Source organism: Rattus norvegicus, chromosome 7 (genome assembly GCF_021556685.1).
Source record: "Rattus norvegicus strain SHRSP/BbbUtx chromosome 7, alternate assembly SHRSP_T2T, whole genome shotgun sequence".
NCBI classification, from domain to species: domain Eukaryota; kingdom Metazoa; phylum Chordata; class Mammalia; order Rodentia; family Muridae; genus Rattus; species Rattus norvegicus.
Window position 1 is genome coordinate 14,460,940 of NC_141540.1, and position 21,984 is coordinate 14,482,923.

Genomic DNA, 21,984 nt, shown 5'->3' on the forward strand with positions numbered 1-21,984 from the left:
CCTCCCAGGGAGCCCTGGCTTCGCCGCCCTGACTGACACATCTCCCAGGGAACCAGTCAGAGGTAAGCATGCCAATGTCTGCAAAATTATAATTTAACGGTATAAAGCTTCAAGTCACACAATCCCAAAACTAGCTAAGGTTTTTTTTGTTTCTTTTTGTTTTTCGTTTTTTTTTTTAGCACATAAACTATACATTAAATATTTTGAGGTATTTCAGAGAGAATTGTCAAAGGCTAGAAGGAATTGTGCTGGACTGTGGGTTCCCTGTGTAGGAAAGATCTTTGGTAGGTAAAGACCAGAAGGTGTCTGGGCAGATGGAGGGATGGGATGGAGGGATGGATGTTCATCTGGGCTTAGGGTGAGTGTGTGTGTGTGAGTGTGTGTGTGTGTGTGACTGTGAGTGTGTGAGAGTGAGTGTGTGTGTGTGTCTGTGTATGTATGTATGTATGTATGTATATATGTATGTATGTATGTGTGTTAGTGTGTGTGTATGTGTGTGTGAGTGTGTGAGTGTGTATGTGTGAGTGTGTGTGAGTGTGTGTGTGATGGTGTTTGAAAAGCTTTTATTGGTGGTTCAGAAGTGGAACCCAGCCTAGAATCCTCCTCGAGGGGCTGGGGACATGGTCGGGGAGAATACTTGCCTAGTGTGTGCATCCCCGTAACTGCCATAAACAAAAGAAAAAATGAAAGGAGAAAAGGTAAAGATAAAGGGAGACAGTTTGATGATGTGTGCACCTGTGATCCCAGCCCTCAGGAGGCTGAGGCAGAAGATCTCAAGCTAGAGGCTAGCCTTAGCTACAGAGGGAGACATCATCTCACAAGACATATAAAGGTAATATTTTTTAACTTGCCATTGAGTCATAGAACTTTTGAGGCAGGCCCTCACTGTGAACTCACAGAGATCCATCTGCTAGCCTCTGCCTCCTCAGTGCTGGGATTAAGGCCACCATGTCACCACTTCGGACTTCATTTTTTCAGTGTTGGCTTGGTCTGCTGGCTCATAGGACATGTCACCTGTATCTGCTGGGTACAGGGTGGGCAGGGTGGCTTTTGTGGAAGTGTGAAGGAGAGGGGGACACTGTGCATATGTGTGTGTGTGTGTGTGTGTGTGTGTGTGTACACGTGCATGTGCGCATGTGTGTGCGTGTGAGCATGCGTGGTATACCTGCCAGCATGAGTGTGTGGGTGCTGCTGTGTACAGGGAGACCTGTCACTTGATGAGTGGGAACAGGGGACTCTTCTCACTCTGAGCATTCTGCCTCACACCCGAAGGTTCTAGAAGCATCCATCCTAGCTGCTCCCATGGGAGAGCAACAAGTCACTGAGGACAGAGGACACTCTACACACATCTTTGGTTCAATAAAAAGGCACTCGCCGACCTCTCTGTCCTCCTGTCCCTCTCTCTCTCTCTCTCTCTCTCTCTCTCTCTCTCTCTCTCTCTCTCTCTCGGGTGGGGGACAGCCATGGGGTGAAAGTGGGGACACCCTGGCTTCCAGCACAAACCCTTGGGGGTGGGGGAATCTTTGGTATCAGACGTGATCTTTCAAATCACAGCGTGGGCTCAATGAGGTAGCCTTTACAGGATGGGGGAGGTTTCCTTTTTTTTTCTCACTAGAAAGTTCTCTTGCATTCTCTAGGGAAAGTTGGGGGGCCCTCCCTTGGAGGCAGCCATGGGAGTAGGGTTCATTGGAGGGGGATTCCCAGGACCTTGAACCCCAGAGGGGGAAGGGGAGGGGGAGGGGGAGGGGAGAGACAGCCCCCTGGGACTGCCAGGCCAGTCTTGAAATGTCACCCAGAGCAGAGGGGTGGCCCCGCTGCTTCTGACCTTTCCCCATTGTACATTTTTTCTTTCTTCCTTCCTTCCTTCCTTCCTTTCTTTCTTTCTTTCTTTCTTTCTTTTTGGCAAAACAATGGAGCAAGCAGTTTTCAGCTTCATCTTCTCTCTTCTGAGAGAGGAGTCACCAATGCAAGGTTTACCCCTGAATGTCCTCTGAGGGGGGGCGCTCAGGTGTGCACCCCAATCAACTGACAAATGGGTGATGAATTCCAGAGATTTCCAGAAGTTTGCATCCAAGAGACACTGATGATGCCTCCATGGGCCCCCCAGATCTGGGAGAATGTGATGTCTCTCCCCTGAGATCTGGGCCGTCATCTTTGCTCTCTGGCGACCTTGTTCCGGTGTAGTATTCTTCACATAGCAGGTGCTCACGGTGAACTCAGCCAGGGGTGCTGGGCTGGAGGCATCTGCGGGCGGGCGGGCAGCCCTCAGCTCACATCTGCCACTGGCTCCTTGGAGACAGGGAGCTCCCCTCAGCTCCCCTCCCCAGCATTAAGGCAGGGGATTGTTGGCACAGGCTATCCAGGCCGCTGGGGTCAGGGGTGGCGGCTGGGGTCTTGTCTGAGAGGGGCCATCCCTTAGGGTGGGGAGTGTGGCTTGGAGGACAGGATTGGGGGTGGGGAGTGCTGTAAGGATCCAGCTCATTGTCGGTTTTGGCCACTTGGGATGGGTCTCAGTTCTTAGGGAGGGAACATAGGGGCAGAGACATGGCCTGGAGAAGAAAGTAGGGGGAAGACAGGCAGATGCCCACCTCCCCCCTTTTGAGGAGGTCTGGGATCTGTAAAGAAGGGTTCTCTATTAAAATCATTTTTAAATACCCGGGTTTTGTTTGTAAGATGTGCTTGATTCTTGACCCACTCTACCCTCGGGGTCCCTTTGGAATCCAAAATTGAGCGGGAGGGGGGGTGTTCCCTGTCCCCTGGGGGTGGGGGTGGGGCTTGCTTTGGCTGGGTCAGGGACAGGACCCTCACTCCCCAGGGCTGGCGTGTGCGGTCCCCGGGGGCTGGGGTAAGTGTCGGGCAGAAGGCTCAGGCCTTGGAGAAGGTGGCTGTGGCTGTTGCGGTGCCAGGGGTGGCACCCGGCTCCTCAGCCCAGCGGTTCATGCAGCGGCGACGGGCGTTCATGAAGAAGTTGCTGACCGTGTTGAGCTCCAGGCCCAGCTGCTGCGAGATGGTGGCTTGCATCTCCTTGGAGGGCCGCTTGTTCTCCTTGAAGATGGCGATCAGCGTGCGGCGCTGCAGGTCTGTGAACACGAGGCGTTGCTTCTTCGGTTGCAGAGCCCTCTCTTTCTGCTGATCCTGCTCCTTACGCTTGCAGGCTGGGAAGGGGACAGAGGGGAGAGAGGAGACCATGGGGTGAGGGGACGCAACCACACGGGGGCAGGCAGAACACCGACCAGCGATGAGGAAGCAGGGAGATAGGGATGGGCAGGGACAAAGGCTGAAGGGATGTGGGGGAGGAAGAGTACGGGAGACACTCGGAGGAAGAGACTGACCGCCGGGGTGGGGTGGGGTGGGGTGGGGATAAAGCTTTGGGGAAGGAAGGAAGGGAGGAGGCCAGGTGGGCGGAGTCAGGGGACAGAGTAGAAGAGTCTGAGGGCGCAGAGGGCACACACTGGAAGTGTTTAGAGGATGGAGAGAAGAGAGGGGAAAAGAAAGAAGAGAAAGGGCCGGGAACAAGTGCACATTGGACCACGAGGGGAGAGGCAGGCAGAGAGCCAAATATGGAGGACAGGACAAGATGGAGCGCCATGGGGAAGACTTGGAGTCACACAGTGTGGGGAAAGAGACGGGGGTGGGGGGTGGGGGGGCAGCTGGATAACACAAGCATCACCTGCTACAGCATAGCCTCCAGAGGGGAGCAGTGCTCAGGCTCCTAACACCAATCCTCATGTCCGGTCTCTTCAGCAAGGACTCCTGACTCCAACCCCAATACGGGCGCCTTCCCCTGAACTATGGATGCCTGTGTAGCATATATACCTGACTTACTGCAATTCCATCTGTCTGGGACAAGATGGGGACTCAGGTGTGACTGATCTGATGACAACATGGCTGACTGTAGGCCCTGGGTTATATCTCAAGCAGCAGAGAGTCCTGACCACTTGGCTCAGCCCTGGGGCTCCTCTGGGACCTGTCCACCTCAGTTTCAGCTCCCACCGAGTTCACAGCCTTGGTCTATTGCAAGCCATCCCCCTGCCTAAATTCTCCCAGGGAGTGGTTGGGGGCATGGCTTGAGAGTAGAGGGCCTACAAGTGTTTGTCATCTGCTCTAGATGCAACTCAAAACCAATAAGCAGATGGCAAGATAAAGGAGAAAGATGGACAGTTTGTGACATAATTTAGAGGGTACAAGCTTGCCACTCACACTCAGTCACCTGAGTTCAATCCCTGGAACTTTCGTGAAGGCAGAGCAAGCAGTGGTGGCACACACCTTTGATCCCAGCACTCAGGAGAGTGCAGAGGCAGAAGGATCTCTGTGTTCAAGGTTAGCCTGGTCTACAAAGCGGGTTCTAGGACAGCCAGAGCTACACAGGAAAACCCTGTCTCAAAAAACACAACAAAACATTGTCCTTTGACCTCCATAGGTGCACCGTGGCATGTGCACACACTCAAGCATCATGTATAAACACAGCAACAACAACAGATAAAACAAAAAAAATTAAATACGTAGGTGTGAGGGTTAAAATTAATTGTCAGCCTGACAGAAATTAGAATTGCTCACTAGTCCACTGTCTGTGTTTGCAGGGGGAATACCTTGACTATTTTCACTGAGGTGGGAAAACATGCCCACGGTGGGTGGTACCATTCCTTAGGCTGGGATCCTGCCCACTGTGGGTGGCAGAATTCTAGGCTGGGATCCTTGATAGTAGAGAGTGAGTGCCCTAGCACGAGTGCTTTTACTCTATCTTCTGACTGTGGACATAGTGTTAGCATCTCCCACAGCTCTTAAACCTTCACTTCCCCAAAGTAATGAACCCGGAACTATTAGCCAAGCAAATCCTTACTCCCTTGAGTTGGCTTTTATTGATAGGGAAGAAGGGAAGAATCAAGACTAAAGAGCAGGGGCTGGGGATTTAGCTCAGTGGTAGAGCGCTTACCTAGGAAGCACAAGGCCCTGGGTTCGGTCCCCAGCTCCAAAAAAAAAAAAAGAACAAAAAAAAAAAAAAAAAGACTGAAGAGCATGGGTTTCATGGATGAATGGAGTTGGGCAGACACACCTTTGTGATGCTTCAGAACCCTGAGAATAGTCAGAAAATTCCTAAGCCTTCCAAAAAGGAAAGTCAGATGCCATGGGAAAGATCCAGAATCAGAATGGCTTTCAGGTCCTCAGAAAGAGTTCAAGCACAGCCTGATATGCATAGCAAGTTCCAGGCCAGCCAGGGCTGTGTAGAGAGCCTGTTGGACAGACAGACAGAGAGACAGACAGACAGACTGACTGACTGACTGACTGACACAGAGAGCCAATGGCTCCTCTACTCTGTAGGCTGTGAGTAAAGGATGCAGGAAGGGAACAGAACACTGAAGGCGCTCTGCAGAAGAGGGCTTCCCTCTGGGACTGCTCAGGGCCCCAGACTGGAACTGAAGGTTCCAGCGGAAGTACTGAGAGCATGTCACCTCATGAATGCCACCCTTCGCCATGGGTGACAGAAGTCTTAATGAGTTGGTTTTGCCTCCTGCCTTAATGAGTTGGTTGTTTTCCTGAGTGTCTCAGGAAATTGTATAGCTCAAGAGACTTAAAGATCTGCAGGGTTGCACAAAAGAAGAAACGCAGTCCTTACAGTCTACGTGGCTGAGTCACGGACACCGTGAAACCAAACAAATCTTCAAAAAAACACAGTGAGAGGAACTGAGGACCCCTGACCTCGTGCGTGCACGCGAGAACACAGACTGGGCGCTGAAGGAGGGCAGCAGTGTGACGCATTTTGGATGCTGGAATAAAACACCAAGAGGAAAAGAACTGGAGGGAACGGGTTTATGATCACCCAGCTTGCACACTTGCTTGAGCTCAGCCGACTTGCCCACTCTTTATCTGTTTGTTTTGTTTTTGGTTGAGGGTAGGGCAGTGCTGTGGATGCGGATGTCCAATAGTTGCCCAGGCCAGAAGGGAGAGGCAGATCCCCCGAGTTGGAGTCACTGTGAGCTGCCTGATGTGGCCTGTGTGGCCTTCACCCCAGCAGTAATCACTGAGCGGCCTCCACAGCCCCCTCCGATGCCTTCTCTATTTACACCGTTCAGGACCCACACGCAGGAAGAACGTACCCATCTTCTTCCCACCTAAGGTAACAACACAGACAATCCCCTGGCCACTTATAGTGGTGCAGGACTTTAATCCCAGCATGCAGGAGGCAGAGACAGGAGGATGTCTGTTAGTAGTCTAGCCCAGTCTACAGATGGAGTTTGAGGATAGCCAGGGCTGCATAGTAGAGACTCCCGACTCAAACGCTAGATACCAAAGCACAGAGGTAATCTCACAGACACTCCGCAGCCACCTAATCGATAGCCCCTGGCTGAGACTCCCTTCTCCGGTGGTCCTTGTTTGCCTCGCCTGGACAATGGCCACCGACTACTGCCCAGCCAAGCTACATGGCAAGACCTGGTTTCCATCCTAAGCCCCACAAAGATCCATATAGAATTGGCAGAGACTGTCTGGCAGACGGTACACCAGATCTCTTCGGGGAACAAAGTCAGGGTGAGTTGGTGGCCGGATACTGGCTTTTCAGGGTGCAGCTGCCCTGTGATGATCATGTGGCACCAGATGCTCATCCTAGGAGGACCCAACTAGAAGGAGAAATCCCCATCCAACTATCTGTCTACCCACCCATCCACCCACCCATCCATCCACCCACCCACCCAACCATCCATCCACCCACCCACCCATCCATCCACCCACCATCCACCCACCCATCCACCCACCCATCCACCCACCCACCCATCCATCCACCCAACCATCCATCCATCCACCCACCCACCCATCCACCCACCCATCCACCCACCATCCATCCACCCACCCATCCACCCACCCACCCATCCATCCACCCAACCATCCACCCATCCACCCACCCATCCACCCACCATCCATCCACCCACCATCCATCCATCCACCCAACCATCCACCCACCATCCATCCACCCACCATCCATCCACCCACCCACCCATCCACCCACCCATCCACCCACCATCCATCCACCCACCCACCCATCCACCCACCCACCTATGTACCATCCCACTTAGCAGTCTACTCCTAGACAGAAATACAGATTTTCAAGACACAAGATTTCATGCCAAGAGCTTTCTATGAATCTGTTATTCTGTCGTTAGGATAAAATGTTCTTTTTATTGACACAGAGACAGTAAACCATTGGTCTAGAGAGGGCCAGCCAGGGTGGATCCTCTTGGAGTCTCTAAAGGGGAACCCCAGGCCAAGGCTAAGGGAGAGGCCAGTCACACAAAAGTTTTTTTTGTGGGGTTGGGGATTTAGCTCAGTGGTAGAGCGTTTGCCTAGCAAGCACAAGGCCCTGGGTTCGGTCCCCAGCTTCGAAAAAAAAGAAAAAGAAAAAAGTTCTTTTTGTGTGGATGACTTATGAAGCCACTGCACATTCCCTGCCCTCAGTCTTGTCACACAGGGAGGGTCTTGGCTCCAGGCTGAACTGCTGGTTACACCCATGGTGTCCCCATCCCCCTCTTCTCACAGGCCAAGAGGAGGCTACAGGGACCCTTAGCAGCTGTCACAACCTCTAAGTTGACCCAAGCCAAGCTCTTGGACATTGCAATACAGAGGAAACTGAGCCAAGGCTGGGACTGGGTACAGGGGAGCGTGTGGAGGACTCTGACTTGTCCAGGACCCAGGCTGACCACTGGTGTGGGTCCTCTCGACCTGGGAGCAGCCTCAGTCCAGGCTGGTTCTTTCTTCTCACCTCCTGTGATCATCCCCACTTTCTCCTTCAAACACCCCTCCTACCGAGAGCTGCCATGCACTCTGCTCTGCTGTCTGTACCTCTAACTCCTCAGCCCCGCCTCCATCCTATCTATACCTGTTCCTCCCCTCCTCCACCTCCTCCTCCATCTCCTCCTCCTCCTCCATCTCCTCCTCCTCCATCTCCTCCTCCTCCTCCATCTCCTCCTCCTCCATCTCCTCCTCCTCCTCCTCCTCCTCCATCTCCTCCTCCTCCATCTCCTCCTCCATCTCCTCCTCCTCTTCCTCCTCCATCTCCTCCTCCTCCTCCTCCTCTTCCTCCATCCCCTCCTCCTCCTCCATCTCCTCCTCCTCCATCTCCTCCTCCTCCATCTCCTCCTCCATCTCCTCCTCCTCCATCTCCTCCTCCATCTCCTCCTCCTCCATCTCCTCCTCCTCCATCTCCTCCTCCTCCATCTCCTCCTCCTCCATCTCTTCCACCTTCTTCTCCACCTCCTCTATCTCTTCATCTTCCACTGTCCTTTCTCCTTTTCTTTTTCTTTTTCTTTTTTTTTTTTGGTTCTTTTTTTCGGAGCTGGGGACCGAACAACCCAGGGCCTCGCGCTTCCTAGGTAAGCACTCTACCACTGAGCTAAATCCCCAGCCCCGTCCACTGTCCTTTCTCAATCCTAAGCTCCCATCCCCATTGCCACCCTGACTGCCAACTGCCTGCTCCCCACCACGCCTATCCCCGCTCTGTCCTGCTGCCATTTTAGCTCTCTTGTTTTCTTCTCTCCACCTGCACCATTAACCATGCTGTCCTCAAACCACTGTCAAACACAGCAGGATCCCCACCCTGGTCTACCTCCTCCAGCCTGAGCTCCCAGGGCCCCCTCAGCCGGCTCTCTGCAGACAGAGCTGCCTCACACAGGTGTCTTGGCAGCCGTGGGGCTTGGATCATCATCATCTTGTTCTAGGGGCCGCCGTGGGTCTACAGGTCTCTCCTGTCACCGCTAAACCCAAGACACACAGCGGTCAGTGCACACCAGCTACCGAGTCCTCCCATCATCCTGTGTCCCATACAAGCCTCTTCAGTCACCCCTCTGTGACTACATGACTGCCTTCAGTCACCCTGGCTACCCTGGCTTTTTTGGAAAGCAAGGTCTCATTGTGTGGCCTTGGCTGTCTTGGAACTCACTATGTGGACCAGGCTGTCTGCTGCTCCCAAGGGTTGGAATTAAAGTTGGGCACCATCATGTCTTGACAGCTTTTTTTTTTTTTTTAAGATTTATTTATTATATATAAGTACACTGTAGCTGTCTTCAGATACACCAGAAGAGGGCATCGGATCTCCTTACAGATGGTTGTGAGCCACCATGTGGTTGCTGGGAATTGAACTCAGGACCTCTGGAAGAGCAGTCGGGTGCTCTTAACCGCTGAGCCATCTCTCCAGCCCTTGACAGCTTTTTAAAAACAGATTCATTTTTATTATTTTTAAATTTACGCATAGCTTGTGTCTACATGTGCAAAGAGCGTAGGTACCTGTGGAGTGACAGTGGTGTGGGATTCCCTGAGCTGTAGTCACAGGGTGGAAAGCCACCATGTGGCTGGGGAACTGAACTCAGGCCCTTTTCAACAGCAACCACCCTTAGCCACAGAGCCTTCTCTCCTGCCCATCACCTTGGCGCTTGTGGGTTTGGCTGAACTGGCTGGGTGGCGAACCCCCAGAATCTCTTGTTCCTGTCTTCCCAGGACTGAGACTACAAGTAGGTGCAACCATGCTCTGGGGGTTAAATTTTACGTATGTGGGGTCTGTGTGTGAGCATGCTCCTGCCGCCCACCGGCCTCGCCCCAACGTCTTGCAGTTCATGTTGTGTCCAGAAGAGGGCAGGCGCCCCCGGTCTATTGGGTTGTATCCCGCAAAGGCATGGCAGCTGGAGGCGGGAAAAACCCTGAGTTTAGGGTGGAATGTGTTTAGACCCTGGGTTTTGCACACGGGGAACCTGCGTTGTCCATTTCTTGACCTTCTAGAGTTCCTAGCGCCCACAGACCACCCCAGGCCCAGATGCAACTGTTCTGAGATTTCTGGGGCGGGACTCCACGGCGCGGGGTGTGTGTGAGAAAGTCTGGGTCTCACCTCTCACATGGCTGTAAGAGCTGGTTAGGAGAGTAGCCCACGAGTCAGGTTTTCTGGGAACCATCCCCTCTAGGTGACAGGTGAAGAAACAGAACAGATAACTAACTCCTATACACCATTAAAACCCAGCTGCAGTGACTCCGACCCCAGAAAGCCCTCAGTTCACTTCCTGCAAAGCTTTGGCTCCATCCCTATAAGAAATGGTTTCAGGGCTGGGACTCAATGGGTAGGGTGCTTGTAGCTCAGTGGACAGAGGGCTTGTAGCTCAGTGGGTAGAGTGCCTGCCCAATATGCATTAGGCCCTGGGTTCCCTTCCCAGCACTAAATAAAACAGGTGAGGTGGCACCTGTCTGCCTTCCATCCTCTCAGGGTTGGAGAAGAAACAAAAGAATCAGGTCATGGTCCATCCTTGGCTACATAGGGAACTGGAGGCCAGCCTGGGATATGATAGACCCTGGCTCCAAAAGAAATATTATTAAAAAATTAAAAAAAGGAGGGCTGGAGAGATGGCTCAGTGGTTAAGAGCACTGACTGCTCCACGAGAGGTCCTGAGTTCAATTCCCAGCAACCACATAGTGGCTCACAACCATCTGTAATGGGATCCAATGTGCTGGTGTGCCTGAAGACAGCTATAGTGTACTCACATACATAAAATAAATAAATCTTTTTAAAAAATAAAAGGAAAGGAAATAAATTAAGAAAGACATAGAGGGCTGGGGATTTAGCTCAGTGGTAGAGCGCTTGCCTAGGAAGCGCAAGGCCCTGGGTTCGATCCCCAGCTCCAAAAAAAAGAACCAAAAAAGAAAGACATAGAAAGGTATCTAGATATTCCTCCCCAAGCCCCACCCCACCCACACAGGGTCCCTCAGCCCCAGCCCTCCTGAGTCATTCCTGCCCGCCTTCCTCACTCCCCGTGTGGGTGCCCCTCACCTGTCTACAAAGGCTGGTGTGGGTCGAGCAATGATGGCGCCCATTTCCCCCTCCCCACTCTCACTCCTACAGCCCACAATTCAATACCAGCCTGGTCTCCGGCTGGGATGATGGCTGGTTACCGTGGTGACAAGTCCTGCCCCGCCATGAGCTGCAGGGTGGGGGCATATGTTAGGACCAATGATCTCTCCCCATCACAGTGACTCAACCCGGCCAGGCTAGGTTTCCCCAAGCTCCTCTGGAGAGGATCCTCTCTGGCTTGGTGACTCTGCCAGGGTCACAAGTCCTCAAATCATTCAGAAAGGTGGTTCTGTTGGGTAGGAGGGCTGGGTGTGGTTCAGAGCTAACGGGTGCCTCACAGGCTCCCAAACCAATGCCTTCTTCCCCTCCCCTCACTGCCCAGAGTCCCTCTTGAGAACCTCAGGTATCAGATTGGCCCCACCTCTCTCCCTCCCTCCCTTCCTCCCTTCCTCCCTCCCTCCCTCCCATAGGGTTTTAATATCTTCATTTTTCAAAATCCTATCTGGAACCGTCCACACACACCTGGTCTGCCCATTGCAGATGAAGGCACCTGGCAGTTAGTCACAGGATGGGGACATGGGGGTAGCCAGGGGCCTATCCTACATGGGTTTTCAGCCAAGTAGACCTCTCACTGATCCCTCCTCCATGGGGGTAAACTAAGTCAGCAAATTGCACACAGCACACGAACTTTGAGATTCATTTAGCCCAGGTTGTCTCGAAGTCATTACATAGTTGACTATGACCCCAACCCGAACATCCTTAGTGGGCTCCCCTCCAATTCTCTTCTCCCTCTTTTGATAGAAGCTCTCGCCGAGGTAGCCCAAGCTTGCCTGAACTCTTGGCAATTCTCCTGTCTCAATCCCCCAAGTGCCGGATGACAGGCGTGTGCTACCACGCCAGACTGAGCTTCGATGTTTAAAAAGTCATTTGCAAAAGGCACGGTGGCAGTCGGAAGAAGAATTAGGAAAAGATGGCTGGAGAGAAACCAGGTGCCTGAAAACCAGAGGCCAGCCCAGAAAAGACCGGCCAGCGGGGAGCGTGTTAATTGTTAGTGAATTAATCCCCAGATAAGGGCTCTCAGCCTGGGGCTCTGTCCCTGGAAGTGCCTCCTGCCACTCCAGGGGACCACAGTTTCCAAACCACCTGAGCTAGGACAGGCTGGATCCCAACAGTGTGGAGACTGCTGCGTGGTGAGTGCTGTGCGGACTGGTCGGCCTCTTTATGGCTGAGTAACATCGGGTTTCCGCAGAATTCGATCAAGTGAGAGAATTAAAAAAATAAAAATACCGAGGTCTTTTTGGGCACGGCAGTGCACACGCCTTTAATCCCAGCGCTCCAGAGGCAGAGGCAGGAGGAGCTCTGAGAGTTGGAGACCAGCATGGTCTACAAAGCGAGTTCCAGGACAGCTGGGATATACAGAGAAACCCTGTCTCAAAAATCCAAAAATAAAAATAATGATTATTGTGGTGCGGGTAAGAGTATTGGGAGTTTAAGGTGATCTTCAACTACACTGAAGGGGACTGCGACTAGCCCGGAATGTCTCAAAAAAGCAAAACTTAAAAAAAAAAAAAACCAAAAACCCCAAAACCCTAATACGGTAATACAGAATTATTTTGCAAGATTTCTAAAGCCAGAGGAAATAGGAGAGCAGCTCAGAGGATGGTGCGGGAGGCTGCGCCCCCTCCGGCAGCCGGGCCCTGCAGGCTCGAGGCGGTGTAAGAAACGACCAACCTTAGGATTTCGGGGATCTGTTCCACCCAAACCTGGTGACCTGCCCATAGCCGCAGGGTAGTGTTTGTGGCAAGTCCGAGGCTCTACACTGAGGCGGGCCTTCTGCAACTGCCCAGTTCCTAGTGAGAGGTCGGTGCGAGGACGCAGGTGCTCGCCTACAGCAGCGACCTCATCCTCAGTCGGGCAGCTTTCCCTGGGACGTTGAGGAGACCCGGCTGCAGTATGCGCACAGGTCCCGATCTTGTTTCTCTCTGTGGTTTTTTCAATGTGACAAGATAATTCAAGTCCTTCAACTGTCCCCACTTGTGCCCACTGGTGTGACTCCCGGAGGAAGGACGGTCCGGGTTAATCGGTCTGGGGGAAACTGAGGCCACAGGTGTCTTGAGCTGCGGAGGGTCACACGGACCTTCCAGCCACACCCCCTCCGGTCCCAGCCTCTACCCTCCCCCTCCAGCACTGCCTAGGGTATTGATCACCGTCTATTTTTAATTAAAAACTTGATTCAAACCAGCTTGAACTCCCCTGGTTAAAGCCAGGCGCTTCACAGGCTAACACAAAGAGACCGCGGGGGCCGGGCTCGCTGCCGCCAGCCGCCGGAACTCCAAGGACTCCGGCCTGTTGTTCCCCACCTGTCCCTTCAGCCCAAGTCCCCTATTCACGCAGGAGGACTGAGGGAACCTTAGACAGACGACTGTCCCAGGAAGCTGACTTCTGCATCCTATGGGCTCTGACAGGTGAGCTCAGAGTCCCCACAGTGGCCGTGAAGAGTCCCCTCAGCTGGAAGGGGCAAGGCTGTGACAGGTGGTAGTTGATAGGAATCTACAGCTGGGGAGTGCCTTCGTTCAGGCTAGGAATTTAGCTGAAAGAAACTTATGGTTTTGTGTGGGTTTTTAAATTCTCTCTCTCTCTCTCTCTCTCTCTCTCTCTCTCTCTCTCTCTCTCTCTCTCTCTCTGCTTTATTTTTTGAGACAGAATTTCTCTGTGTAGCCCTTGCTGTCTTGGAACTCGCTCTGTAGACCAGGCTTACCTTGAACTCAGAGATCTGCCTCTGCCTCCCGAGCACTGGGATTAATGGTGGGCACGACCGACCACTGTCCAGCTAAAATTACATTTTATTCTGTGTTTGTGTGCATGTGGGTGGGAGGGATAGCACACTTTTAGAGGTCAGAGTGGAAGCTTCTCCTTCTACCTCATGTCCCCAGGCTCTGCCATAAGCCCTTTCCCCAACTCCTCAAATGCTCCTCAGGGGGAGGTCTTTAGAATGACATCCAGAGGCCAGCCTCAGCCTCTCACAAAGCAGAAGAGACGGACCCACAGCCTGGTGTCCCTGTCTACCAGACCCCCGTGTGGTCACAGGAAGAGGCTGCTGGGTTTAGGGCAAGGTGTGAACTTGGCCTCTCTCTGACAGCAGCTCAGGCTCATCCTGGGACACTGGCATCTGGAGGGGACAGTTTGCCAAGAGTGGAAGTCACAGCATCCTATTGAGTCAAACGTAGAAAGCTAGTCTTCCTTTTTCCCTGAGGATCTCTTAGGAGTGTGTGTGTGTGTGTGTGTGTGTGTGTGTGTGTGTGTGTGTGTGTGAGAGAGAGAGAGAGAGAGAGAGAGAGACAGAGACAGAGAGAGAGAGAGATCGAGACAGAGAGACAGAGAGAGAGACAGAGAGACAGAGACAGAGACAGAGAGAGAGACAGAGAGACAGAGAGAGAGACAGAGAGACAGAGAGAGAGGGGGGTGGTTAACTCACTAGTGCCCAGGGTACTGTCATCATCATGAAAGCTAGAGGGACAAACACAGGCCCCAGAAGCACTACTGTGTGTGACTGCTGTGAAGTTGAAAACCATCACCAGCTACTGTACTAGTGTTCACTGATGTTCTGGGTCTTCCTTGTTTCTGCAATGTCCTGGGACCCTGGGCTAGAATACAACCCCCCCCCCCCACACACACACACACACACACACACACACGAGGGTACAAGGGCGTGGCCAAGGTGGAGCCCTGCCTAGAATACCCCAGTAAGGGGCTGGTCAGGGGCTGGACAGTTTCTTAGCACACAGGAGGCCTTGAGTCCCATCCCCAGTACTGTGAGAAATTTTAAAATCATTCCACTGAAATCTCTATGGGACTAGCAAGCCAGTAGGTCTGTTATCCTGAACAGATTCTGTGCTCCAGGGCAAAGGGGCTCACTGTAGGGACCTAGGAATGGTTCACAGAGGCCTTGTGTAGGTTTGTCACTCATAGTCCTAGGGAGATGGCCAGTCACTGTGTAGTCTCTGTGGCCACCTGGAGTATCCCCCCACTCCCGCTTTGATCATGTGGGCTTGTGCCACCCACCTAGTCCTTTTCAGGAGGCCCTGCCACACTCGGAGAGGCTTATACAACTCTGTCCATTTCTCAGATTAGGAAACTGAGGCTCAGACCTTTATCTAGGACTAGTACAGAACGAAGCAAGGAAGGTACCCGGTCTAAACAAGGCCTTGAGGAACAGACTGGGTGGGGGTGGAGCCTTTTGTGTGTGTTGGGGGATGTCTACCTGAGGTTTACACAAAGATGCCAGGCTTTTAAGAACGAGAGACAGGGTTGTACTTGCATGGGGAGAGCTCCGGCCTGGCATGCATGAGGCCCTGGGTTCCAGCCCAGCATCCTAAGTAGATATGCACACATGTCATCCCAGAACCCAGAGGCAAGGTGTTAGCAGTTCAAGGCCACCCTCAGCCTGGGCTCAGGAGGCCCCAACTCAAGTAGAGATTGACAGACACCAGGATGTGTTCACACGTCAGATGGACGGGTAAGACATTAAGCTGGTGGTAGCTGGAGGCAGAGACAGGAGGGTCTCTGAGTTCAAGGCCAGCCTGGTCTACAGAGTGAGTTCCTGGACAGCCAGGGCCACACAGAGAGACCCTGTCTCCCAAAAACCAAATACAATAAAATAACAAGGGACTACAGCTGACCACCTCTCCAGTTTTTCCAGAACCACAGGAGAGGAAACAGGGCAGGAGGGTCTGAAGGGCCTGTGGTAACTCATGCCACATTGGTTTCCTGTCCATGCTCTGGCCTGCAGCCTCTACATTGTTCCCAAGTGCAGTTTCCTTTGAGAGACCAAGCATCCCACAGCTCCCAGATTCTGTGTGTGTGTGTCTGTGTGTGTGTGTGTCTGTGTGTCTGTGTGTGTGTGTGTTGTGTCTGTTGTTTATGGTGTGTGTACAATGTGTAGTGTGTATATATGGTGTGTGGTGTATGGTACATGTGTGTATATGTGTGTGGTTTGAGGTGTATCTAAATGGTATGTGGTGTGTGTGTGTGTGTGTGTGTGTGTGTGTGTGTGTGTGTGTTGAATTCCTGTCCCTTCCTTTGAATATTTCATTATATTTGTATATTTTTTCTGATCAGTTACAAAAAAGAAGATTTTTTTTTCTCAGTCCAGAGTTGCAATTTAAACAATATTTGAAGCCGGCCGAAGCTATCGACCTGGGCGCACGGTGATGAATCACAGACGGTAATTCGAATTCATCGACCGCCCCACCCGCCAGGAGCCACCCTTCCCCCAGCTTTGCTCCCATAATCACAGTTTGTGACTGTCACTGGGGTGTGTGTGTGTGGTGGTGAGGGGAACACAGCTCAGAGAGGAGATTCTGTAATGGGGTGGGAGCAGATGCAAGTATGTCCCCCCCCTCGAATGTTGGGAAAAGTGCCTGGGGGAGCTGGGGTCTTCAATGGCTCCTCCCTTCACACAATGCACACACGTTTTACATTTGGGGAAACTGAGGCACGTGGAGGACAACACATACTGGGGAAAGGCTGGGACTCTGAAGCTCTTTGCTGTGTTTCTTTGGCACAACAGAGAAAGGACTTATTCTCAGGGATCCGGTCCCCAAAGGAAGGAGGAGGGGGCTGTGTTTTAAGAGATTCGGGGACCAGGAGGACCAGCCTGAGCTCAGTCACCTTCTGGCTCCCTGGTGATCTCCCCTCTCTTTGTCTCCAGCCTTTCTTTTTGCTTCTTTCTGCTTGGGTCTGTCCCTCTGCCACCCTCCCCTTTACCCCCTGTCTCTCCAACTCACTTCTGTACTCCTCCCCTCTCTCTCCCATCTGTCTGTCTGTCTGCCTGCCTGTCTGTCACCTCCCCACCTTGTCCCTTTCTCTCACTGGTTCTGTTTTGAGGACATTCTAGGGTTGTGGCACCCGGGACAATGTTTTCCTAGTGAGACTGTGACTTGGGTGGACAGTTTCCCTCCTGGGTTCATAGAACCCAAGGTCACATTGTGTCCCCAGTGGGTCGGGGACAAGAGAGTGAGGAGTGACGCTCAGGCGCCAGGTTTGGCCCCTTCAGCTGTCACCAAGACACAGTAAGTTGAGGAGCCGTGCCTGGCCGCCCCAGCACCCTCTAAATGTGACAATTTACGGCTACTTAACTGCTTTTCATTTGTGCGGGGACCAGAACTAAAGGCTTGCTCGAGCTTAGTGCCCCAGGCTGCCACTTCTGACTTCAGTGGAGTCCAAAGATGAAGACAGAGAAGAGTCTTGGAGGGAGGGGGGACCCCAAGGCTGACCTGGAACAGGTTAGGCATCTCTCCCCCCAGCCCCTCTCTCTCCCACACACACTCTGCTGCCTGGGTCCCAGCTTCTGTGTTTCCCTGAGGTGGCCACACTTCTAGCTCCGGTGACACAGTCCTGGGGGAGATGCTGGTCACCAGAGCTGCTCTAAACAAGGAACCCGTCTGACCCCAGTTCCTGTCTGGAGTAACTGGCCCTATTGCTTCAAGTGGAGCATGGCGGCCTTGCAAAATCTGGGCTCTGGGCCCATGTGATGTCCAGCAGGTCTTCTGGTGTGTCTGCCTTTTATGTCCACAGGAGAGCAATTGAAACATCATTCGAGAAGGTGACAGGCGAGTGGTGAGTGGGTTCGGAGCACACAATGGTTGTGTGTACAGGAAAGGAGATCTTGGTCTTAGAATCCACAGAACACGATAGCGCCATGGAAACAGTGGACCCCTGGCAACCCTACCCGAGGACAGCCACATACAGTACAGGAGGGGTTGTGTGTTGGGACAGGTGTCCTTGTCACCAGGACCCTTCAGATAAACCTGTGTGTGTTTATCCTAATGTCCTCCAGTGCCACCTGCCCCCACAGGAATGCACCACACAAAATATCCCAAGGACAGGTCATGTCTCAATACTCAAGCTGGGAACCTGGGACCTCTCACTAACGAAGGGGAAACTGAGGCCGGTCTGTGTGCACCAGGCTGCACAGCGGGCTTGGAATCTACAGATAGAGCAGGCATCACAGGCTCCAACCTAACCCAAGTCTATCTACCCACTACACCCGGTGTCCGCCCCCCCCCTTCTCTGCACCCCACACACTCTTGCAGGGTGGCCTGGGGGTACAGTCAACACAGTGCTCAGCTTCTGCCTTAGGGGCGCTTCTCAGTCCCGGTCGCCCCGCCCCGCCCCTCTCTGTGTTTGTATGCAGAGGGATCGATGAGGCTCTGGAAACCGCTATTGTCCCTAGAAAGGGGTGCACAGCCCCCTCCCCACCACGCCAGCCTCCTGACACCCCCTTCCCGAACGTGGAGGATATGGGTCTATGGCACACACACCCCCACTCCTCACTGAGGTGGGAGGGGACCGGTTAGACCACAGGAGGAGACAACGGGTCCCCCAGGAACTGGCTGATGTGCCTGTGTGTACGGGAGAGAGAGACTCAGGCAAGACGCGAGGGAGGAAAAGAAGAAAGAGACGGGACTGAGAGGCAGCCCAAAGAGAGGGACAGCAATTTGTCCCCGTGGAGAGAAGTAGAAAGGGGGACAGAAAAACAGGAGGGAGTGAGGCCCTGGAAGCCACCGGGGGGTGTCAAGGCCTCCGGCGGATGCCACTGAGCCCAGGGTCCCAAGGGCCGCCCCTCCCCCAATCTCAAATGACCTTTGCCAACGGCCAGAGGGGGAGGGATGGGGGACTAGCGGATCGATCGTCGGCAGAGGCTGAGCTGCATAGGAAGAGAGCTTGGTTGTGGTGCTGGGGCTGGGGGCAGAGCGGTGGCCAGGCCTTGGCTGAGTCAAGTCAGCACCTGGAGCTTTGTGACTGGACGCAGGGAGGGCGCCGTTGGTCCCTCTCGCATGATGTTTGGGGACGAGGGGAGTGGCACCTCTGATCGTGGGGAATCATGAACCCAAGGAACGGGCTACACACGCGCGCACACACACGGAGCCACGCGAGGGCTGTTTTAGTTTAGCACCCTATGTCTACGTCAGTCTCAAAGACACAAGACATCCTACACAGTCCCTAAAAGAACAGGGACGGCGACAATTGCTATTGCCCTCTCTCTATTAGCGACACTCGGCCATGCAGACCCCGGGTCAGCCTCAGAGGCTAGAGGACACATCCCCGCCCCAGTCTACCAGGATGCACTAGCCGGGGCCCCTCATCTTGTGCCAACGATGTCCCCCAGGGTCGAGCCTCTGGGGCCCTCGTCCCTACCTGCCAGGCGCAGCGCCGACATGCGCTGGAACTCGGGCTCCTGCAGCCACTTCCACATCCTGCGGAAGGTCTCGCGGCCGGATTTGAGCTTGCTCCAGGGCTTCGGGTTGCGCAGCAGGTCCGAGAGCGTGCCCTGCGAGCGGCACAGGATACGCTGCGCGAAGATGGCCTGAGGGATGCTGTAGCGCTTCAGCTCGGCGGTGATGCGCTGGGCCACCTCTTTGGTGTTGATTTCTTCGGCTGCGGCGCCTGCTCCCGGACCGCCGCTGCCGCCGCCGGCGCCCCCGCCCCCTCCGGGGCCACCGCCGCCTGAGTGAGGCCCGTGCGCCCCGGCCGTAGCCAGCCCGCCCAGCGGAGCCAGCAAACCCGCGGCCGCCCCGCCGGCCGCCCCGCCACCTCCCGCGCCGCCGCCGCCTCCAGGCAGCCCTCGGGCCAGCGCGTCCTCCGCGCGCCCAAGCAGCGCGGCGTGTGGCTCGAAAGCGGCAGGTGGCAGTAGTTTGTCCCCGGCCAGGTGGCCCGGAGCCCCGTAAGCGGCGAGCGGCGGCGGCGGCGGCGGCGGCTGCGGGGCGCTGTGCAGAGCCGGGGGCAGCGCGCTGGGCAGCGGCGACAGTGGCGACCCCATGGTGGGCAGCTCCTTGCCATAGGGCCCGTAGAGGTGGCCCACCGAGGCCAGCGCCGCCCGCTCGTCGCGCATGAGGGTGAAGCTGCCGCTCACGCTGGCCGCCAGGCGCTGCGGAGGGGGCGGTGGCGGCGCGGTGGCCGGGTGAGGGTGCGCGTGCGGATGGCCTCCGTGCGCCCCGGCCACCGCGTGCTGGTGGAACTTGTCGGCCACCGCGGCCAGCGGCGGCAGGTGCTGCAAGGGCGTGAGCGTGGTGTAGGTGCCACCCAAACCTGGGGCCTCGCACGCCATACCCATGGCCGGGTGCAGGGGGCCAGCCAGCTCCCCACGGAAGTCAGGGCCACCACCCGCGGCCCCTGCAGCTCCCGCGCCCCCGGCCCCCCCGCCTCCGGCGCCACCACCGTCCAGCAGGCTAGCCATGCCCGCCACCAGGCCCGGACGCCCCGATGCCACTAGGCTTCGGTGTTGGGCCGCGGCGGAGCGCGCGTGGCCCGGGCTCAGCAGCTCGCCGGCTTGCGCGTGTGTCACCCCGTGCAGCCCCCCGAGGCTCTCCAAGCTCAACTCCATCCTGGGCGACCCCCTCCGTGTGTGCTCAAGGCCGCAGCATGGTCCCCACGCACTGGCCGGCGCTCTCCGTGGCGGCGGCTGCTGTCCCGCTCGTTCAGTGCTCTCGCCCGGCTTCGGCTGCTGCGAGCAGCGGCCACCAGGATGTGGCGGGGCGGCCGCCGCCGGCGCCCCGGCCCGGGTCTGACGTCAGCGCCCCCGCCCATCGCTCCGCCTGCACCCGCCAAACCCCCTGGAGCTCCAGGCTGGCTTCCTGGGTCCCTGCATTCTGCTTGCCCGGAGAACCTGAGGGATTTGGGTGGGGGGCCGCTAGTTCTAGCTGGGGATGTGTGTGTGTGTGTGTGTGTGTGTGTGTGTGTGTGTGTGTGTGTGTGTGTGTGTGTGTTCTAATTTCGGCGACTTTGATTCTCTGCCCCTGTAACATCCTTCCTTCTGACGCCCCCGCCCCAGTCCCTAAAGTGTGGCTATATGTGCCCTCTTACTCTATTGGCACCCCCAAAAAGATGTTGCTCTTTTCCAAGTTCACCCCCCATATACACACAAAGATTTCAAAAACCTCTTGGGGCGATTAGTAGGTCCCCAGAACAGTCACATAGTTTGTATTGGCCTCGACGAAAAGCAGGCGTTTGGGCCTCTGTTTCCTCAGTTGTGGACTGTAACTCACCGCCTGGGGGGGGGCATTCAGAGATCTCTCTCATCTAGTACTTTGGTGGTCTTTAGTTCCCGTACTGGAAAGAAAGAGCCAGGTGGATCTTTGATTTGGAGGCTACCCTGGTCTACACAGCAAGTTCCAGTCCAGCAAGGACTTCATAGTGAATCCCTGCATCAAAGCAAACAGAAATCCCTCAAGTCTGGTGTGGTGGTGCACACCTTTAATCTCAGCACTTGGGAGGCAGAGGCAGGTGGATCTCTGAGTTCAAGATCAGCCTGGTCCACAGAACTGGGTTCAAGGACAGCCAGGGCTACAGACGTGTGTGTGTGTGTGTGTGTGTGTGTGTGTGTGTGTGTGTGTGTGTGTGATATATATATATATATATATATATATATATATATATATATATATATATATATATATATATATATATATATATAGAGAGAGAGAGAGAGAGAGAGAGATCCCTCCTAGGTTCCGTGTATTTGACTGCCCTCCTGTCCTTACTATCTCCGGGCTCTAAGGATGCTTGTCTGAGGTCTGGTCATTCATTTCTAGTCTAGCTTGGGTTTTCCCTCAGACTGAGATAGCCTAAGAACTCTCTCTTCCACCTGCAGATGGGGAAGGGGGGAGAAGGGATACACAGATGACACCTGGGTGGGTAGAGAGGAGAGTCCTGGGTTGGCCAAGCCATACCCTGGAGGGGCCCCGTGTCTGACGTCCAGAGGTCAGGAGGGTGTCCCCACTCTCTCTGTCTGCCCCCTTTGCCCTGCTCGCTGTTGGGAAGGGTTATTGACGTTTGTTCTGGAGCCTGACAGATGCCACTCAGGGGATGCCCCCACCAATGACTTGGGCTGGAAACAAAACAAAATAAGAATCTGATGTCTGAGGTGCAATGGCTGTGTGACAGGCACGGTGGTCCATGCTCCAGCTCCCCACCCAGAGCAGAGGAGCTGAGGAAGAAGATGACATTGTGGAAGGGCATGGGATGTGTGTGTTACACAGAGGACCCTCTCCCAACCCCTTGGGTGACAGGGCTGAAGGGACTGTTTAATGTGAAGGATGAACCCAGCATTTATTAAACTCCAGCTCTTTAACAGTCCTGGAGAGGGCAGAGAGTCCCGGGAGTCCGCC

General features: G+C 54.5%; 1 protein-coding gene across 1 annotated transcript; it reads right to left on the reverse strand.

Annotated features, from left to right (window-relative positions):
• Positions 1 to 2,827: 2,827 nt before the first annotated feature.
• On the reverse strand, positions 2,828 to 20,346 carry Onecut3 (one cut homeobox 3). Its single transcript, NM_001394957.1, has 2 exons — positions 19,016 to 20,346; positions 2,828 to 3,155 (listed from the first exon to the last, which is right to left on the reverse strand). The coding sequence occupies exons 1-2, from the start codon at positions 20,199 to 20,201 to the stop codon at positions 2,866 to 2,868; spliced, it is 1,476 nt and encodes a 491-aa protein (NP_001381886.1). The 5' UTR covers positions 20,202 to 20,346; the 3' UTR covers positions 2,828 to 2,865.
• Between the last annotated feature and the right edge of the window lie 1,638 nt (positions 20,347 to 21,984).

Coding starts and splice junctions, on each gene's coding strand:
- Onecut3 (NM_001394957.1), bottom strand. CDS start 20,201: ATGGAGTTGAGCTTGGAGAGCCTCGGGGGGCTGCACGGGGTGACACAC. Junction 3,156..19,015: donor GTCGGCGCTGCGCCTGGCAG/GTAGGGACGAGG, acceptor TCCCCTTCCCAG/CCTGCAAGCGTAAGGAGCAG.